At 38.8% G+C, this 21,426-nt stretch overlaps 2 protein-coding genes across 3 annotated transcripts in view; one reads left to right on the top strand and one right to left on the bottom strand.

Moving 5' to 3' along the window:
• The first annotated feature begins 968 nt into the window (after positions 1 to 968).
• stoml3b (stomatin (EPB72)-like 3b) lies at positions 969 to 6,586 on the top strand. The gene is made up of 7 exons (XM_084731256.1): positions 969 to 1,130; positions 3,570 to 3,673; positions 3,790 to 3,862; positions 4,005 to 4,087; positions 4,202 to 4,405; positions 5,400 to 5,534; positions 5,979 to 6,586. Exons 1-7 carry the CDS (start codon positions 1,064 to 1,066, stop codon positions 6,165 to 6,167), a joined length of 855 nt encoding a protein of 284 aa, XP_084587382.1. The 5' UTR covers positions 969 to 1,063; the 3' UTR covers positions 6,168 to 6,586.
• A 4,679-nt stretch (positions 6,587 to 11,265) lies between these two features.
• mtus2a (microtubule associated tumor suppressor candidate 2a) overlaps positions 11,266 to 21,426 on the bottom strand; it is a 63,368-nt gene continuing 53,207 nt past the window's right edge. The window contains exons 7-16 of one of the 2 annotated variants that reach the window (XM_084731253.1): positions 17,803 to 17,990; positions 17,586 to 17,711; positions 15,311 to 15,377; positions 14,683 to 14,897; positions 14,433 to 14,538; positions 14,256 to 14,329; positions 14,062 to 14,160; positions 13,780 to 13,899; positions 12,469 to 12,569; positions 11,266 to 12,338 (exon numbers count right to left, since the gene is read on the bottom strand). In XM_084731253.1, coding sequence (XP_084587379.1) covers positions 11,903 to 12,338; positions 12,469 to 12,569; positions 13,780 to 13,899; positions 14,062 to 14,160; positions 14,256 to 14,329; positions 14,433 to 14,538; positions 14,683 to 14,897; positions 15,311 to 15,377; positions 17,586 to 17,711; positions 17,803 to 17,990 — 1,532 coding nt within the window. In that variant the 3' untranslated portion in view covers positions 11,266 to 11,902. The remainder of the gene's footprint in view (positions 12,339 to 12,468; positions 12,570 to 13,779; positions 13,900 to 14,061; positions 14,161 to 14,255; positions 14,330 to 14,432; positions 14,539 to 14,682; positions 14,898 to 15,310; positions 15,378 to 17,585; positions 17,712 to 17,802; positions 17,991 to 21,426) is intronic. The other variant, XM_084731255.1, reaches the window with a different exon arrangement.

The following is a 21,426-nucleotide window of genomic DNA, read 5'->3' as shown; positions in this document are numbered from 1 at the left end:
TAAAGGTGCTACAAGTACCTTTCATACTGGGTTAATTTTGGAGGACCCTGTGGACAAAAAGCATGGCGTTCTCACTGAAATAAGCACAAAAATAACAGGCTAATGTACTATTCACTGTGACTTTTCTTGTGAAAATGTACAGCTCATTTTAATCTGATGTCATAGAGAACCTGACCCCATGGCAGCCATTGATACAAACTATACAGAAAAAGTTGATGTTCTCGCAGTAATAAATGGAAACTGTAGTTTCTTTCAACTTAGCCTTAAAAATGTAAATTATAGAGGAAACTTTCCATGTACTGCGACACGTGTAGGAACGGAAATGTCGAATTTCCGCTCTCTGTTCTTCATTTTCTTTTGTTCTTTCTATGCTCTTGCAGTGGGTCACATGAAGTATTCAGTTTCACCAGTTTCTGCAGACGCCGCAAAGCATTGATAATATCTGTGGTTCTCCACAAAAAGAGTGTTCAGAAAATGAAACTGAATTAAATGAACTTAATATACCCACCAATGTCAGGGTTTTAAACAGGTCCTCATTCTAGTGCACGCTTAAAAATGAATGTGCTAACTAGAACCGTACAGGGTTGTTTGTCATGTCTTTGTCATGATCCCATAGGAGAACCCTTTTTGGTTCCTTTTAGAGCCCTTGTGTGTGTGTGAGAGAGAGTATAAGGTTAATAAGAACCCTTATTACCCTTATACAGTAGTGTAGGAAGTAATTAATTCATTAATCATTCTTTATTATATTTCAGTTGGGTTGAGACTGATAAGAATGACTGCCCTGTCAGACAATGTCTTGGCCCTAGTGTATTCATCATTTAAAAAAATAAGCATTTTATACCCTGTATCCTATTCTTTCTAAAACTGTACTTCTATTTCCCAGTTACATGCTTTTTTCATAATGTTAATTGTTCTTTGTTAATAATCAATGATCAACAGGCCACACCTAGATCTTCCTCTCTGAGCCCTACAGCTTTAAAAGGCTGGGTGGTTTCCTCCTCATTAGTCTCACTTCAACAAACTCCTCTGTCAACTTACTTCCTCTCTCACTTTTAACCAACACATGGAAATGGAGGACCAGATGGAAAGTCAGAGAAGAAGAGTAACGCAAAGCAAAGATGACCTAATATGTAAGATAAACCATACATTTTCCTTTTCTGTTTTGTTTCCTGAACTTTAATGTTACATTACTGGCTGTGTTAAAAAAGTAAAACATTAACAACTTGATTTGGCTGAAGGCTTAGATCAACAGTGTTGTTTACTCTTCCATGAGCTTCATGTTGAGTGTTCAATGTCATTATGTTGTCTGCTGTGTGAGCATTAGTGTGTTATGTATGCCGTGTACGTAGCAGCTCACCTGCGCAGGTGGAAAGCAGCCACAGAGGCTGTGGGGCAAAGTAGAACTTTGTTGTCATAGAGACAGAAATCACATGTCACTGAGATAAAGAGTCCCAGAAGCATGTGACTGTGACTGTGAGTGTTTGTATGTGTCTGTGTTTGTTTTCATGCTCTGTGAAGTCAGGTGAGAACAGACCTATCATGTTGAACAGCCGGCTTCGGCCCGTGTGTAAATGTTCCTCAATTTGGTTGCTGGTTAGAGCTTGTTTTCATATCAGAGGCTTCACAGCGTAATCATTTTTCAGGTCTTTGTTATGACCAACCTGCTGGACAGGATCATCTTACATACATGCAACTGTGCACACATCATTTACATTCAACCACTTTCAATCAGGTATTTGTTTGTGACACAGCGTAAATCAATAAAGCATGAACTGGGTGCACAGTTTGGGGAAAAAAAATGAATGAATGAATGCCTTAGTAAAATTCTTCCATCCAAACAAACAGGTTTTGGTGTTATTTTTTTAAAATTAGGTTACGAAAAATTATAATTAAATCATAAGGATCCTCATCTTACTCAACTCTTAAACAACATTGGTATGACCTTTCCCAATAACTCCCACAGATTATGGGAAAGAAGTGATTTCACAAGGTTCTGTCCTACGCAATAATGTAACTTCACAGTTATGTGCAAACGTGAAATTTCCATTAGTTCGACAGCAGGAAACTGCATTTCCTGTGGTTTGACCCAGAACGAGACAATAATGTTGTTTTTTATGATACCAAGGCAAAGGAATTTATAACTGAAGTGGGACAAAGGCCACAAAGTTGAGGCTTTGCACAAATTAAAATATAATTATCCTCCTACAGTGCCGTACTACAGGGTGCTCAACTGAATGGCTTTCTTGCACAACATATGCTGATAAAGACTTAAGTACACCCATTAGAGCTGGAAACTATGACACAGTAGTGACACACAGACCCTTCTCTTATGTCATGACTTTCTTTTATTGCAGTGGCACTCCATAGGCCATCGTTGCATAAGTAAACATTTTACTGTTTGCACTCTGTGTGTCAGTCATGCTATGTGTAAACTGAGTTTCTGTTAGATCAATTACAAATAATGATCTGTTATGTAATGTAATGTAATGTTCGAGGATGATATTAATTACTATTGTTATCTATCCAAGGTGTCTAAAATGAGCTGGTGTGCTCAAGGTTTAAGGCCTTCCTTTAGGTCTCTTGTAGTTACTCCCGTAGGACCCTTGTAATTACGGAGGTTTAAATGTAAAATTAATTGATAAATTGCTAAAACCAGGGTCATTTTGGGACCTAAGGCAAACACAGACACGGAGACCTCGACATTCTCCCCCTTTTTCAATCTTTGAATAAATAATAAGTCAAATAATTTTTGATTTATAGTCTCACAGTCTCCTGAAAGAGGCTGTTCTGTAGTCTGGTGGTACAGCAGTTAGTACTTCTGTGTCTCCTGCCAGATGGCAGTAAGGTGAACAGGTTGTGGTTGGGGTGGGTATTGAAAGTGAAAGTGACAGTGTATGAAGGTTCATGTTTTCCATTGCCAAAAAAAAACAAAAAAAAAAAAAAACATTTTTAAGCCCTCAAATAATGGCAAAACTTTTAGCTCATATCAAAACTTTTGTAAAAATCTAGCAATGTGTTGAAATCATGAGTTTTCTCAGCTTTTTCTTTTACAGTGAACTTGAGTAACGAGAGTTTGAACACTTGACAGGTAATTAAGGGAAAAACCTGAAAGATGCAGTTGTGCTCCTTTTTGTTTTGTTTGAAGGTCAACGTGATTTCAATGCAAAAAAAAAACAAACAAAAAAAACAAAAAATACACCTGAAAAGGAGTAATTTAAAAATTTGCCATGTTTGTCTTGGATTCTAGTCCAGTTTCCACTTATGTGTTGGCACTGACATTATGTCCAAAGTGATACATGTTACTCTTAAAACTCAAAGATTTATACAATAGCCCTGAACCCCCCTAGCATAGCTAGTAGTCAAGACATTCTGAACTTATTCTTGTGGACTTTTATGGCAGATTTCCCCTCTTTTTGCCCCCATGGTTTCTTCTTTTTGCTAACCTGTTTGCATCTCTTACTCTGCTTTAAAAAAGGGGGTCATTACTCTCCACTTGTGTGTGCTGTGGGGGTTTCACAATATGTCAGTTACACTCAAACACACACTGTTGTCTCTCTGTCCCTCTCTAGCTGAACGGACGGGGTCTCTAGGATGTGTTGGTTGGTTCATCGTCATTTTATCGGGCCTCTTCACAGTTCTTCTCTTTCCCATCACCATCTGGTTTTGTCTGAAGGTGAGTGAAATCAGGAAATCAGCACTAAGTGGGGTGATGTGCACAAACCATTTCCTTTGCATTCGAGTGTAAACTGAGCTTGTATTGAGTGTGTGGTTTTCCTGCTGGTGTTGCAGATTGTTCAAGAGTATGAGCGTGCTGTCATCTTCAGACTGGGCCGAATTACAGACAGGAAGGCTAAAGGACCAGGTAGAAATGCAAAACAAATCATTTTTAGAACTAACTGTCAAAGAAATTCCTGCATCTGGGAAATCATTTGCGATTAAAAAAAGGTAATCTAACATTTCTTTATTCAAAGTGAAAATTCATGCTTTTTTTTGTTTGTCCACAGGAATTTTCTTTATTTTGCCATGCACTGATTCTTTTGTGAAGGTTGATCTGCGAACAGTTTCATTTGACATCCCACCACAAGAGGTAGAACAATATAAAACTATCGGAGGAAATTACTCTTTTGCAGCATGAGAAAATGATTTCAGTTCAAATTTGCAGATGCACGCACACAAATTGTCACATCTTTCTACCCTTTAGATCCTGACCAAGGACTCAGTCACAGTGAGTGTAGATGGAGTGGTGTATTTCCGGGTCAGTGACCCCATTGCCTCTGTGGCCAATGTGAGTAATGCTGACTTCTCCACCCGTCTGCTGGCTCAAACCACCCTCAGAAATGTCCTGGGAACTAAGAACCTTGCTGAGCTCTTGTCAGACCGTGAAGGCATCGCTCACAGCATGCAGGTACATGAAGCTGAGATGTCTCTGTTTTTTGTATTCATATGGTTTAAATATAAATTGGCAATGGATTGTTGTGCTAACAAAGCATCAGAATGATTTAATATTGGCATATAATTAACTGATATATATTTCCACATCCTCATAATGTACTTTTCATCTTTCTCTCTCTTTATTTTTTGATAAACTAAGTTTTATGAACTGTCTGATGTCCAACACCACATCCTGTTTAACTGAGGGATATTTAAAAATCAGAACAAAAAAAAAAAAATACTGTAAATCAAAGGATTCAGTTTGCACTGGAAATAGAAGCTCTACAGTAAAGATGTACAAGTATGTAAAGATACCCTTCAGTTGAAGGGAATAATCTTGGTGTATTAAATCAGTGATTGATTAAGGTAGATGCAACTTTTTTTTTTTTTTTTTTTTTAACTCTGCAGAGGTGATCATGGAGCTGACTTTTTCCAAATAATAATGAGCAACTTTGGATAGAAGAAATATGTTTCCATCACATTATTTGTGCTTTCCCATATTATGTTTTTGAATATGGGTGCATCCCTAAGTGCTACAGCCAAATTAATAACCTAATTATAAACCATTTTTAAATAATATACAAGGGTAATGTTACTGTAAAGTAGTACAATTTTTCAGTAGGTAGCTTCTGTTTAGCTAATTACTACTGACTTGACAGTCTGATCCATTTTATTTTTGGCATAAAAAGACATCACTGGGATCTCTTCTGAGACGTCACAAAGCAGAAACTCTCAGCAGGCATCCTTGGCCCCAGATAGACACATCTGTGAACAAACTTCTCTTTTGTTCAGTCCAGATATAATGATTGTTGAAGGTTTCTCTCAAAGGAGGGCACCACAACATTTTCAAGAATTGTGACATTTGGTCGCCTTTAATTGACAAATATGCATGAATTTCATCCGTGGGTGTAATGGAATAATCAGCGCAAGCTACAAGTGTTAAGTTCTTCCTCTTTCTGTCTTTACAGTCCAACCTGGATGAGGCCACAGACAACTGGGGCATCAAGGTGGAGCGTGTGGAGATTAAAGATGTGAAGCTGCCACATCAGCTGCAGAGAGCCATGGCTGCTGAAGCAGAGGCTGCACGAGAGGCCAGAGCCAAGGTCAGGATGTGTGATATCACACATACAATGAATGCATACGGTGTTAATTAACAAAAGTTCACTGTAATGCACATTATTTAGAGCACATGCATTTACCCGCACCCCAAAAAACATGGAAGTAGCAGGACTTTTATTTTGACGAACCACTTGGTTCAAAGCCTCACTACATTATATCCCATTACATTCTGAATTGTAACCTGGTGCCTGAATTTTGTGGGTTTTTTGATGCAGAAAAGGCACAATAGTTGCAAATTAAATAATGTTTGAAAGGAACTGTTTGATGCTCTAAATATCCATGAGGAGGACCCCTGCTGAATATGTCACCCCAATGTTGAAATGAAACCTACACCTCTGCACACACAAGCACTGGATATCTATAGGATAGAACAAGACAACAGTTATTGTCTACTATTCTAATCTCATTCTTGATCTACATTTACGTAGGTGATTGCAGCAGAAGGTGAGATGAATGCATCTCGTGCCCTGAAGGAGGCATCCCTCGTCATCGCAGAGTCCCCGTCAGCCCTGCAGCTTCGCTACCTGCAGACCCTCAACACCATCGCAGCGGAGAAGAACTCCACCATCATCTTCCCCCTGCCCATGGACGTCATGTCTCACTTCATGCGGAAATGATTCCTCAGTGACACTCCAAGTCACAGCTAAACGAAACGCAGTTGGGTGGGGTCAGGGTACATTTTTGTGACTCCTTGTGAAACAAACTGCCACAATGAAAGATAATGCTGTTGTTATATCAACTTTTTTTCAGACTGATAATAGACACACCTTTATGGTTCACATAGTCAAGCTGTGATCAGGCCAGGCCTGCTAACCAATATGATTTCAACTAAACTCAGTGGTCTGCATAGTTTACATGTTTTTCACAAAATTTGTAATGAAATTAAGGTTATGTCAAAATTATGTAATAAATAGTGTCTCATTCATGATATTATATGATTTATTGTTGATCTGTTGCATACTTTGGTACATTAAAAATAAAATGTATAAAACTAACTGTTGAAGTTTAATCATCATTCAGCTTACAAAGCCTCTGCTGCCTCCTGTCAACACTCCCGAATCCCAAAGAAGATGTCTGCGACAGTTTATGTTTGTTGTTTCTTCATCATTGGACAGTTTTCTCAAAAACCCTCTGGGCTTCAGGTTAAATTTGTGAAATTAGCAAACTCTGATTTTCTGATTCTGAAAAAATTCCATCTACTAAGATTTATTTAGGTTTTTAAAATGAAAGAATTTGTAAAAAAACTAAAAGTGAAACCGTTTTATGAGATCATTTTGTGTGTTAGGTCAACATAGGTGATGCGCTTTTTTGTTGACTTTGAACCTCATAGTGATATAGAAAGAGTGAAGGATGACAGGTTTAATCTGGATATTTGTTGTCAAAAAGCCTAATATAAGCAAACAATCTCTAAATCTGGTTGTCATGTCCAAGTATACTTACATGCTTTTAACCAAGACCAGAACTGAGTATCTCTAAAAAGTGAACTTGTCAAGTGAAAAAACAGCTTTAAAAACAAGACTTTTTAAATAGTCTATTTAGCATAGGTATGGAGAATTGAAATCTGAAAAGTAACTAGTAACTAAAGCTGTCAGACAAATGTAGTGGGGTAAAAAGTACAATTTGTTTCTGAGATGGAGTAGATTAGATTGAGCAGCTAACCCTAAATGAAACAAGGGCATCACATGACTTTGCTTGAATATTTTTAATACTGTGTTCTCCCCAAAAAGTACAAATAAAAGCATCAACATACCGTGTATACATTACATGTTGAACTATCTCATTCCTCGTCCTCTAGGCCTCCTACGCTACAGTTACAGTTTGACCATCACAAATGCAGAGAGGTGAAAGAAGAGAAAGGGAGAGCGAGAAACAGCAAAGACAGAAAAAACATGCTTCTATTTCTTTTGTTGGTGCACTAAGACACAACTCATGTTGTAAATGTATTTACATTCAAACATACAATCAGTGCCAGACCAAACAAATTCAGTAAACTTTGTCTCTGGACCAGATCCATTAAGGGGTAACTGTATAGCTTACCTCCACAAATTCAAATTGTAGTGCTGAAAGTTGACAAGCCATGGAAACATTTTGCTACAACAGCATTTAAACATCAACATGGACACTTCAGTCCCTAATGAATTAGATAAATTACCCATGTTTGTTGTGGGGAGGCTAAACCAAGTGCTACATGTTAATAAATGGCTGCTACATAGTGTTCAGACAAGAGGTCCTTCAATATTAAACAAAATCACATGAATGACTCGTATAAAATGCAGTCATTACATTTTTGACATTCAGCGCATAGTGAGACACAGATGTCCACAGGACACATTGAAGGGTCATTACAATACCAGTTCATTGTTTAGAAATCATAGTCCATTCAAAGGTGAAATGTTAATTTTAAGAAGAAATTGGTAACTTTACGCTGTAGTTTGTAAACAGTAGTCTTTGTTGCATCCTTGTAGGCTGTATTTTTTGCAGCTGAAGTGACCTGATAAATCATCCAATGGCGCAGGTGAACTGTCATCCTAAACATTTGAAAACACAGTGACTTTCTGACTGGAAAATTCTTACAATTGATCATTATGCAAAGACATTCTCAACATCATCAATGTAGGTACAAAATAAGTGAGAATTGAGATACATTTCTCAAATCCTACGCTGCACTTGACATTCTTTTGTTTAAGAGCATTCAACCCTGTATACGCATCATCATACAAAAAAATCTTGAAGATCCATGAAAGATTCATGTTTTACTTTTTCACGACCATCAAAAGTGCTGGTATCGCAATTAAGGATCCACTTAAAAGCCTCTTACTGAAAAACTGGCAACCCAGAAACGTCCTCCTTTACATGCTGGTAAAAGGTTACTCAACCTGTAACTGAACAGAAACAGTGACCGTGGCCCCTCCCACCCCCCCCCCCATGCATCTACTTAACTTAAACAATATCATATCAGTCGCTAAACCTAAACCTGCTCTCATTCACCTTACTCACACGGCGGCGATTTTCCTCTGACATCACGCTCAGGGTGGGAAACTCAAATGCTGTGCTCCAGGTTGCGAGTCATTTTGAAGGAATCAGACAAATGGTTATAATTTCGCTGTTTCCCGATTGATTGGTGACTAAAAAGACAAGGGATGGTGAAAATATTGGGCCACATTTCAAGCTAACACGACATATTCGATAACCCCTGTTGCTGAATTATGACCAATTGACGCACATCTTAGACACATTTATTTAATATTTAATTTGATCAGTTGGGAAGCTGTGAAATAATAATGATTTCTCAGCTTCCCTGCATTTACATGACTTAAAACCTAAAACAGCATTACGACACTTGAGCTTCCCACCCTGAGCGTGATGTCAGATGAAAATGGCCACTGTATGAACATGGCGGATCAGCAATGTTACTGCCAACACAGACTTACCCTCATCCCTTCCTACTGACCTTGTTTATTTACAGCAGCTCATTTTCATGTATCGTCTGAACGGCTTTAGCTAAGTAAATAACTGAGATTACACTGTATAATACTTTAGGTTTCTATGTTGACTTGTTCAAAGCCAGATGTAAGATTTCTATAGGACCCTGAGGGTAAGTTTGTCAGTAGAGTACAGTAGAGGAGGCAGCTATGACATATTGTATGCTATAAAATAATTCTCATTTTTATATACCAAAAGTTGGTTTTATCTGTTGTATTTTATATAAGTTGAAAATCATTTCGGGAAAACATCTTGAGAGTGTATAATGTTCTGTAGAGAAGCTATACAAAAATTAAAATTGAAAGTATTTCTAATCTAAAATTTAGAAAATAATTCCCTGAACAATATATTCTTGCGCACTGAGAACTCAGTGTAGCTTGCAAAAGTTTGAACGTAACACTCGGAGGATAAAAAGTGTCATTCAGATAAACAAACCAGAAGCATCAGGAGAGGTTATGAAGAGGTTATCACAGGTAAACAGAGGGTTAACCTGTATTTTTTATAACCTACATAGCTTATAGAGACCCATATCATATCATAAAACAGTCCCCTTAACACCACCTATGTATGCGTCAAAAAAAAATCTGCACTATATCTCCTTTCTCCCGGGGTACATCACATATTCCACTTGTGTCCCGTACAGTAGGTGATATTTTCAAAGTTATACAAACACCATTCATCTCCTTCACATCTCAAGCTTAATAAATAGACAAATCACAGCAATAATAAGTTTCACATTAAGACTGGAAGACCTTCACAGTACATGCTTGCTTAAGTAGCAAAATACATGTAACAAATAAGTCACATTTTAAAGAAATTCACAACATTTAAAACAGATTCCTGTGTTGGGTTTCCCCCTTAGCTCCCTGGTAGCTGTTTGTTGGTATTGTTGTTGTGTTGTTGATGCTGTTGAGCTGAAGACACAACAGACTGCACATTCCCGCTGAGGTAAATACAAAATGGCAGACGTAGTTTTTGCAAGTTGACCTGAGGGATCCCGAAAGTGAAGAGTAGCTCATGTAGGAAGACCTGGCAAACGTTTGAACATTGAAGTCCTCTGAATTATGCAGCTAAAATGGCTGGGGTTCCAGGTAGGGTTGTCCCACACAAGTAAAACTATCAGCGTTGAACTAATTACAAAATGTTGAATACACCTTGAGGAAAAACAGCTTCGATTTACAAATCAATTCTTTATCTAAAGTCCCTTTATGAAATAAAACGTTGCTTTGTTCTCTGCTGGTGAGGCGGCAGGACGGAGTATAAGGCGCTTTGTTAGGGATTTTTTCCAAATGAAAAACAAAACAAAGGACATTTCTGCTGAAAGCTGATTCAGTTCATGACTCAGAATTGCAACTCATCTCTTGGAATAGAATTGACTGTGAGAAACTAATCCTAGTGAGAGAATATAGCTTATTTTATCAAGGACATGACCGTGTTTTTAACACACCAGAGTGTTGTGTTACGGTAAGGAGAGTGTGCTACTTTCCATCTGTACTGTTTCCGTCTGTGCGGGACTCAGGACTACCCATGCAGGGAGGTTTCACTACATGTTGACACTATCTGTGCCACTATCATACACTATTTACAGTCTATATTTCCAGTTCACATACAAGTTGGGCCATGATGGACCACCATGGGACATTAGTTCAGAACAAATATGTACATTAGGCAGTGGGAAGAAACATATCATTTTGAATTGTGCCACGAATTACACATATGATGTTTGTCGATTTAAAAGAGAAGCTTACAAGTCAAGAAAATCATTGTTTGTCGTAAAACTGATGAACTATAAGACAATGAAGATCCAGTAATTTCTAAAAAAAAAAAAAAAAAAGTTGAGATGTTGTGTAAAATATAAAAATGACTTATACTCAATTGAATACAGTACAAAGACAAGATATTTATTCATTTATTGTAAACTGATTAACATTACTGGACAGGGGCACGTTCACTGCTGTGTTACACCACTATTTCCTTTAACAACGCTCAGTATATGTTCTGAGGACACTGACTCGTCTAATGCTCAAGAGTCTCTGTTGTCGTATTTTGCTTCATAATGCAGCACATAGTTTCAGTCGGAACGTCTTTAAAAAAGGATGTCACCTGGATGGCAGCATATGTTGCTCCAAAACCTGTGTGTGCTTCTGTTGCCCCTGTTCCAACTTTTTTTGAAATATGTTGCAGGCATCAAATTCAAAATGAGTGCATATAAAAAAAAGAAAAGTTTATCAGTTTCAACATTAAATATACTGTGTTTGTACTGTATTCCATTGAATATAAGTCAGACAGTGTTTGTTCTGTTTCTATTTACATTTTACACAGTGTCTCAGTTTTTTTGGAACTGGGATTTGTAGCAAGACTACAGACCTAATGGTCGCACACATGACGTCATGACTTTCTCCCTCCAAGCTGAAGCTATGATGCCTGTGAATCTCTGAAATATCTTGCTTCTTCTTTTGCTTCCTGCCTGATCCGGTAATTAGACCAGGAGTTGCTGGATGCTACCACACATCGAGATGCTTTTGTCTTGTAAAATTTTCTTTTATATCGATCGTCGTATGTGGAATTTGTGACACAAATTGGAACAAAAACTTATTTACCTCGCCATTGACTACCATTTTTCAGAAGTAAGGTCCCATGGGGCACGCCGGAAGGGGAGGGACCTCGCCTCTCTGTTACAACATTTATCTGTGTTGTGTTTCACATGATAGACACCACCAGCTGTAGAAAGCTGTTGAGAAAGTTCAACCCTCTGTAATTTTAGTGCCTTGACACTGTCTGTCTCTTGTTTGTTCTCCAACATGTACTTCAACACCATTTACATTCAAAAAGGATACGGAGGAGAGAAGAGAACATGTGAGATGTGAACTTATCTCTGCAAAGAGCTGAGACAAGCGGCAGAGTTGCAGCGATTTGCTGACACTCTGTGTGTGGGCGTTGCCGGGCCAGGGGAGTAATTCTGATTACTTGCTGCTCTGTGAGTGGGTGTGGCGGGTCCAGGGGAGAGATTTTGATTGGTTGCGGCGGCGGCTCTGTGGGAGGGGGAGCAGTATTGAGCCTGCTGGGGACAGCCGTGGCAGTGAGTGGGGGAGTCACACCCAGCTACAGGTGAGGAGGAGAAAAACGGGGACGAGGGGACGGGGGAGGTGGAGAAGGAGCGGTGCAGCGGCGATGAGGCGGGGGACATGAGCGGGCTGGTCTGGAGACGCCAGAGAAGTTCCTCGTTGTTGCGACTTAGCCGCTTCTTCTCAGTGCTCTCTTTCTCGACGGACTCTTGGAGGTTGGCGTTCTCCTCTGACAGTTGTCTGCAGGGAGAACAGCACAAAGGAAGCTAACCTTAGCATAAAGCAGGAAATATGTGTTGTTAGATGCTATTGGCCAGAATTTCAACAGTGAGGAAACACATGGTAATGATAATGATTCATTGTGTCTTACCTGGACAGAGCGAGGTTCATTTGAATTTGAGCCTTCAGATCCTCATTCTGCTGCTGCAGAACCTGGACCCTCTCCTCAAGGAACACGTTCTTTTGGGCCTGCTCAAAGTAGAATACAACCACACCGCAATGTTTCATTCACTGAATATCATGACCATCATCCATGTCTGACGTGCACGTTTTGACCTATTGTTTGAAAGGCCAAACCTGCACCAAACGTGTCATGAGGTGCACCAAACTGCCTTTACACACCTACTCTGACCTTGTTTCAATTTTGGAGCATCAAGTGAGGACCAAACCGTTTTTTTCAGCAGCTGCAGTACCCCACATAAAACCAGGTAAAAAAAAAAAATGTTGCAGAGTCATAGCAGAGAGAGAGGGAGAAAGAGATGGAGAGGGAGTGAGCAAATAGGGACAGATGTGTTGATGTGATTTAGAAAACTTTTTTCATCATGAATCCTGTTTTTGCTGTACAGCTCTGTGATTTATTAGTGAAGTATGAACTAGACTGCAGACTGGAGCCTCTGTGACAGACAAGTTATTATAAACTATGATGAATTTTCAAGGCACTGTCTCTGTCTTCATTTCCTTGGTGTATATTAGTGTTCAAGTTTGCTGTTTGCTGTAGTGTGAAATGTTCTCAACCTGTAGTAAACTGTTGTTCACAGTTATCCTGGCTGCCTAGAGAACAGAAAACATGAATACTGAGCACAATTTAGTCATTATATAGACTGATTTGAAAAAAGGTTAGATTTTTTTTCCCTCAGGGCTAACAAGTCATGCACCAATAGCCCTTAACCTTGACTTGCTAAAACAAGTTGTTGTTGAAGTTGCTGCGTCTGCATCTGTAATTTTCAACCTGCATGATTTTCATACTACGTTTAATTTTTTTGTTGATCACCTAAAATTTTTTGTGTCCGATTGGTTCAAACAAAATGGATCTGGAGAATTAATTGTTGACTTGAATGAACAACGTTAATGTTAAATGAGAGAAATTAAGGGATTCATGGCACACTTTTTAATTAACATGCTTTAGTCTTTGAGCTTGACAGAAGGTATCAAGTACTTTTAAAAGAAGTTTTCTGGGCTTCTGTGCTTTTATAAGACCTACAAAGGTGCCCCTTTATCAAGTACTTTCAAGTCAAAAGGCTCAAGTCCAAGTGAAGTCATGAGTGTCAAACTTCAAGTTGAGTTGTAAGTCTTGTTTGACCACACCTCTGGTATCCAAACCAGTGTGCGTGTGTGTGTGTGTGTGTGTGTGTGTGTGTGTTTGTGATTGGGGGGGGGGTTGAGATAGCTTATTTGAGCCTACCACTTTCTCCAGATCTGAGATCTTCTTCTCTTGCTGGTGGATCTGCTGGTTCTTCATTTCCACAACCTCCTTCAAGCTCTTCAGATCCTGCTCAATGTGCTGGTACGGAGCCAGAGCATCCTGTTACAGACACATATACACAATTATAAAAAGACAAGGACATAAGAAAAGACACGTAGAGTGATGATGATGGGGTTCAGAATGATTAGATTCAATACTACAATATTTCCAATGACTCATAGTTATTATTTGTTAAGGAGATGTGGCTGTGAATAAACTCACAACAATCTGTTCATCTGTACTCCTCCTCAAAGCCTCCTCGAAGCGTTTGGCTTTGTCTCTCAGAGTCTGGTTTTGAAATGTGAGAGTATCCACTTGATCCTGCACAAGCATCCATACAAACACAATAACATACATCACATCAGTACATAAACCAAGAAAATAAACCATTCATTCACTTTTTAAGGGAACCATACCTGTAGAGAAAGCCTGAGTTTCTCAAAGTCCTCCTCTAGAAGCATTTTCTGTTGCTCGTGAGCTTTCCTCAAGTCTACACACAGATTCACAAGCACAATAATAAAAAAAGAGTTGATGTTGTTTCTAGCAGTGCTGATGTAATATTGTGTTTTTTAAAATGAGGTCAAAAATCATACCTCTCATGGTACGGGCATGCTCCTCATGCAGTGTTGCCATAGTGATGTTATGCATGTCTCTGAGCTCCTGAATGGCTGCCTGGTGGTTGACTGTCATCTCCTCCACCTAACACACGCACGCACGCACCCACCCACACACACACACACACACACACACACACACACACACACACACACACACACAATGTCCTTTAAAGACTGACCAGATTTCACGTGAAAGATCAGATCTCCCATGATGCACTTCTCTCACCTGCTCCTGTTGCTGAGTCCTGACCTCCTCCATCTCTGACCGATGCTCTGCCTTCAGGTGTTCTGCCTCTGCTGAGTGACACTTCCTAAGCCCCTCCTCCACTGCAGCCAGCTCCGCCTCCTGCTGCAGCTGCAGCTCCTGCAGCTCTCTTTCAAACGCCACCTCCAGTGCTGTCTTTTCCCGATGGAGTCTCTCCCAGCGTGCTGTGTTGGATGCTGTGTATGTAGTAGAGTGTATCTTATAATGCTGTCATATTAAAGTGTGCAGAATACTCAAAGTTTTACTGTACATTAATGACTATAATTTACTTTTATTATAGCTGTATATAATTTAAAAACAAAAGGTGCTCCTTCAGTCTTTTGAATTCTTTTAGCAAATCAATAAACAACACAAACAGGCCTTTTCAAGAGGACATTTTTTGTCATTTTCATAGAAAGAAAAGCACAGGTCTAAATAATAAAATAATAACGACTGAATTATAACAGGGCCTTTGTTAATGTCATTAGTAACACCTATGCTTTTCCTACTATGACTAGTTAAAATGTCTGCTGTGAAAAAGTCCTATCTCTTACCTTATTTGATCAGTTAGATGCTTAATTTGATTGGTCAAATGTTGGTTCTCACTCACCCATTTCCTCTCTGATCTTTTGCATTTCCACGGTCAATTTCCTTTGATTTTCTTCTGTAGTTTTATTCTGAAAATTGGAAATAAACAACAATCTTGACATAATGCAGGTTCCAAGTACCATTTGTGGCCTACAATCAGTCCTGGAGTATGTACAGACATTAGCAGCGCAACAGCTGGTTAACTGCTGTAAAATGGAACAAGACTATAGAACCTCAGGTACAGCCGTGGTGTACTAATGGCGCTGTGAGGTTTATGCTTAGGCACAGTGGTGCTTCTAGCTGAATGCTAATGTTAGCATGCTAACATTGTAACAATGACAACAATGCTATCATGTTTAGTAGGCCTAGGCAATGTTTTCCATGTCCATCACTGTAGTTGCCAGGATGCTAACATTTGCTAATTAGCACCAAGTGCAGCTGAGGCTGATGGGAATATATTTGTTTAGCAGTTTGTGGGTCATTAACCAATGACAATTAGACAATACCTTTAGAGCCACATGTTAGCATGACTAAAATCAGACCAAGAATATCTTCCTTATTGCCTTCTGTAAAATGTTTTTATGTTGCTTTTACTGTTTGTGCTTATGTGCCCTTTTTGTATTCTTAAAAGTTTTTTATGTGCCATCAGTTTGCTTTTGTCTGTGCTTATTTTTTGTACATTACCTTTTAACATTTTTCATAGCCAGACTGCAGATTAAAATTAGCCCCTACAACTAAATCTGGTACATTTACATGATAGACTTAAGTGCTCATGTCAATTAATGTGTATTGTCCCTGAAAAACACACATAACACAGACACCCTAGATACCATCTGGATAAACAAAACTTTTGCTTTAAAAAAAAAAAATCTTGCTCAATGATTTCTTGGATGAATATTTATCTCTTACACTATCATAAAAGCTAAGCCTAAGCTTTAAAAGAGAAAATAAGATGAGATAAGAAATCAGAGGATTATGATTTTTGGAGATTAACTAAATAGACAAGATCCTGACATGCTAGTCAAAAACTGAATTTAACCTCTATGAGCTGCTGGGGAAAACACTACTGTAGATGTGGCTTATTTAAACAATGAATATTCACATCTCAAAGGACACACATGCATGCTCTACTGTACACTGTAGCTGTTGTGTCTGACTCGCCTGCAGAGGGAGCTCAAACCTACTCGAATAGGCCCACTCCTGTCTTCCATGTCTGTATTGTCGCCAGTGATTGTGGCACTCAGACAGTGACCATAAAGAAGTCAGACAGTCCTGTCAGTCGGCAGCCTGACAGCAGTATTACAGCGTTAGCACCTCAGAGGCTAAATCATTCCATCAGACACCATCGGAGAGCTGGATGAAACCAGCTCAGTGACACACTGAACTCTGGAGGACCCTTCCCACAGTCGCAATCACTCTTGCTCACGGTGCTGCTCATGGACCATGCTGTGAATCTCACCTCATGGCGTTAAATACTGTATGTGGTCTTGAGTTCATGTCTGTGTGATCGTATGTTTTTCTACAGTCCAGGCTTTGAGTAAAGTGACAGGTTAAGGCTCTCTCATCTCTCTACTGTACATAAGACATGATCAAACTAATCTTTAGACCATCTCCTGTTAAGCAGAGGTGAGGCTGTAGCATGATGATGATAATGATAATACTATAACTCTGTATTTGAGGTGCACAGAGACGTCAGTATTTGTATATCTTAAATCAGAAAAAATGTATTTTATAACCTAATATTCATTGGCGATGCCATAGCCATGCATTCAAAGCATCAAATTGATTTAATATTACCATATAATGGTATTTTAACTAACTAAACTAAATTTTATGATCAGAACTCCACACCGACCTCCCCCATGACTGGGGACACTGAGCAATAGGAAACTGAAAAAAAGTTTCATAAATAGAATGATTCTGTTTTGCATTGAAGATAGGAACTATTAACAGTATAGATACAAAAAATATCCTTCAGTTAAAGGGAATAATCTCAAATTACAATGATGCTTAATGCAGTTTACAATACTAAATAAATAATTTAATTTTATAATATATTATTATATAATACAAAACATTAAGTATGCATGTAACAATGTGCTTAGAACTCGTACGAGTACAGAATTTTGCAACAAGCATAATCGGACAGAAAAAAAAAATCTCTAATTATTTGTGCTTTCCTGAATAATGTATTTAGATTTGTGTGCTTCTGTATATTGTAGGGTATCATTATTATCGTGGAAGACAGTATTAATTTTACTGAGTGTTTGTTTGTAGGTATTATTCAAGCCAGCTACCTTGAGGCAGTAATGCTGAGTGGTGATAATGAAGGCTTCCAGACCCAGAGAAGTCTTCCTCAGTTCTTCTCTCAGAGCTCTCAGCTGCCTCTCCTGCTGCTCACAGCGTCCCTGCAGCCTCTGAACCTGAGTGACAAAGAATGAAACAGAATTAAAAAAAAAGAGAATAGAAGTGTGCAAACTCCAAGCAGTACTGCAGACTTTCCCAACAACTCACCTCCTCCCTTTGCTCTTCTTTTTCTCTTTCCACTGCTTGTCTTTCCTTCTCTTTCTGTTGAGCCTCCTCTTTCTCTCTCTGCAGGCTCTCCTGCTGTTCCTGCTGCAGCCTCAGGGGGGCCACGCGGCGAGGGGACCCCGGGGGAGCTGACCCTCGCACTGCTGCTGCTGGCCGCTGCCCAGACTGGACTGCAGGGAGAGAAAAAACAAATATAGAGAATTAAATCAGGTTAGAAATGAGTCCACATAAATATATATTTAATTATTAATTATTTAATCAGTAAGTCATGTTGAGATTAGATCTCATTTACAACTGGGAGTACAGAATAAAAAATATAATAAAATAATAGAACATTAATAAAAATTGAATAACATAAACATATAATCATAAAATAAAAATAGCAAAGCTCAATATACATTCACCTAGATCACAACATGAGAAATTACTGATAATGCAAATGACACAAAACAAGCATATAAATTGAGCAAAATATCTAAAGGCTCTCTTTCTGGATTAATATTTCCTGTGGGCACAGTCCTGAGAAAAGATATTACAAGTAAAATCACTGAGGCAGAATAGAGAGGAAAATAAGGCAGTACGTTTTGGTGTGGTCCTTTATAGATAAATTGATAGATAGCGGATTTCCCCTGACAGAAAGGCAGAGCCAACCCACCTTTTGATGCAAAACGCAGTGATGGGTGCCATATGGCTCGTCGGTAATAAACCAGAGCTGAGTTATAGACAGCATCTAGATATTTAATACATTATAGGGCAAATTTTAAAATCTAAAATTTATTTTAAATACAGATAAAACGAGGTTACGGTGTTCTCTAGGGAAATCAACAATAGTCCTCAGATCTGCACTTTAGATGGTAAATTGATTGAGAAAATTCCTCATTACAAACTGGACTGATGATAAATCTGCTTTAAAAACACATACAGGCATTTAGGTTGCAAATAAAAAATGCTACTTGTTGTTTTTGTACATGAACAGGTCCTGTCCCAAACTGTTTTAAACAGTATCATCTGCTTAAAAATGTAAATTACATGAATTAAGGGACATGTCAATGTTATTAATGTAAATGGTAAATAAAAGTGGACTTAAAATGGGATCGTGTGGAACGCCCTTAGTCACTGGAAGAAATTCAGATTTAATATTGGCCACTTTTGTACATTGCTTTCTTTCATGAGCATGTGTTCTTTCCATGAAAAACACCGTAAAAATATATGGTATGGAAAATTATATACCATCTCCCATACGTCATGAATTAGTCATGTACAAATTCTTACAACTAAGTAGGATGCATCTATCTATATAATGAAATTGATGAGTATTAAATCAGAGGAGATTTGACCTGACCTATTGCTAATGACTGTGTTCACATGATAAATGATAGTAAGGTAATTGAATCTTTTCTACAGAGGAAGCCTTGGGGTAATTCCCAGTCTGGTGTTCCTCCTAATCTCATGACGAATGTGATCGGTATCAAGGAATGATTGAGCTGCAGCATGCAATAATGTATATATACGATAAACTTATATGAGTGCATTACTTGTGTGGTGTTTTAAGTCAAGGCTCAGCTAATGATGAAGGTAATTTAAAGGCCAGACAAACATGTGACCAACATTTTTCCTTGAGGGGGAGACACAAGCATTAAGCTGCAGTTGACACACAGGCAGCCAGATTAACCTTTGTGTGAACACACACACCGGCCTGCGGAGATTCACAGCAGCAAAACACAGCATTACTCGGATATATAAAATGTACCTTCCGTATTTTCACACAGACCGAATGTCCACACGATATATGGAGTCACTGCAGCTCCATGTCACCTGCCTTAACCGTATCATTCAGGCCTACTGAAGCATGAGGAGCCATCTCCATGACAACGTGAGGCTGGGCTCGGGGTGCAGGGTCCCAGGTAATGAGTGAAAGATCGGTTAGAGGGTGGGGGAGGCGGGCGGAGGGATAAAATAAGGGGAGTGCTGTGGGCCACGGGTAAATGAGGGAAGCGAGACAAAGAATTCAGTAAGAATGGGGGGAAGGTACCTGAAGGTGCTAAATGATAGCAGGCATTTAAGGCCAATATAGAGAAAAGATACACGTGTGTGTGGGGGGCGGATCTCTGTAATAACTCAACAAAAAAAAGGCTAAAACAAGATGGAGGTGTATTTCCGTGGCATCTAATAACCCAGGCTTTGCTTCTAGAAATGTGCAAATATCAGCAAATGTTTCAATATTACATCTTCATCAGTGCCTTTGCCTCGAAGGCACATTAGGATTCGTGGTCTTTGAAACAGACTAGAAGTCTTATGTAAATTATGTCTCCCTCTTTCACAGGCACACACACACTCTGTACTTGTGTAGGTTCTACCTGAGAGGTTAGGGAGAGTTGAGTGAATACCAAATGAGCTCATGTGGCTGAGAGTGAAGGCAGCATGCAGATGATAGCAGACAGCAGGGTTGATGGAGGTGGAATAATGATGCAGGAAACAATGAGAAAAGGTAATGGCAGACATCGTGGGGTGCAGACATAAGCACAGATGTGCACAAATACATCAAAAGTATCTTGTTATAAATTACAAATACTTATTCATCGAAAGTATGAAAATAAAATACAAAATGCTAGTATGGAAAGTGTGTTTCATTAAAAATATGGGGTAAATTGTAATTTGCAGATACAAAAATACATTCTATAGAAAATGATATTATCACATTTGAGACATTTTTTTCCCTGTTTTTTAAAACTTGGGGACAGAAACGTGTCCTATTTGAGAATAAAATGACATATTCAATATGTATTTTAAGTATTTCAAACACACAAATACAAGCTCTTAAAGTATTCTGTTACTAACTGAATCATATTTTTGTTTTGTCTATCAAAATACAAATGATAAAATACTCAAAAGTCATTAAATCAATTTTTCAAATTTGTTCAATACTGCTCATTTCTGGACACTAGTGTGTATGTGTGTTTCTGTGGTTAAAGGTGGAGAGGCCTGGTTATTCATAAGGCAAATTTCATTTTATCTCAGCACACTGACATTTTTCTGGCACAGAAACAGTCCAGGACTTCATCGACTTGGAGCAACAAACTGACAATATCTGTAAATCTCAGTAAACAACAGAAAAGCTACAGTGCTGAGAATCAGAGAGAAGAAAAAAGTGTTCTTATTTAGCGAATGTGTGGGAGGAGAAAAGGTCCAGCAAGAGATGCAGCAAAGAAGAAGGGTGAGCAGTAACAGCAGCACTTTTAGGAAAAATAGTGAAGTGAGCAGAGAGAGAGGTGTAGCCCGAGGAGATGTGTGTCAACTCTGCTAAGAAAGATGGGGAGGCCCTCTGCAATCCTGTTAGAAAATTATTTTACCACTGCTGAGCTGAGAGGAAGAAATGTCCAGACTGCATGGATCAAATCATAACATAGAACAAAGTACTAAGCATTAATCTCCATTTGAAGCTGTGTTTGACCACCACCGGAAATCTGAAATGGATGGAATCTGTTTTTCTGGGTGTGAGTGGATTAAGAAGAGGTCACACATAGGGACTAGTTTTGCAAAACGTTTGGGAAGGTTGATGATGAGGTGGCTTGGACAAGTCTCATCCAGCTGATGAAAAACTTGAAG

The sequence above is a fragment of the Lutjanus erythropterus genome, chromosome 11, assembly GCF_056507025.1.
Source record: "Lutjanus erythropterus isolate fLutEry1 chromosome 11, fLutEry1.hap2, whole genome shotgun sequence".
Lineage (NCBI taxonomy): Eukaryota > Metazoa > Chordata > Actinopteri > Lutjaniformes > Lutjanidae > Lutjanus > Lutjanus erythropterus.
Note: the sequence above shows the minus strand (reverse complement) of the source record. Positions and strands in the feature narration are given on the sequence as shown.

Excerpts from the sequence above, each read along its gene's own strand:
- stoml3b (XM_084731256.1), top strand. The coding sequence starts at position 1,064 with ATGGAAATGGAGGACCAGATGGAAAGTCAGAGAAGAAGAGTAACGCAA. Across the intron at positions 3,863-4,004 it reads CAGGAAGGCTAAAGGACCAG|GAATTTTCTTTATTTTGCCA; the intron begins GTAGAAATGCAA and ends GTTTGTCCACAG. Across the intron at positions 5,535-5,978 it reads CACGAGAGGCCAGAGCCAAG|GTGATTGCAGCAGAAGGTGA; the intron begins GTCAGGATGTGT and ends ACATTTACGTAG.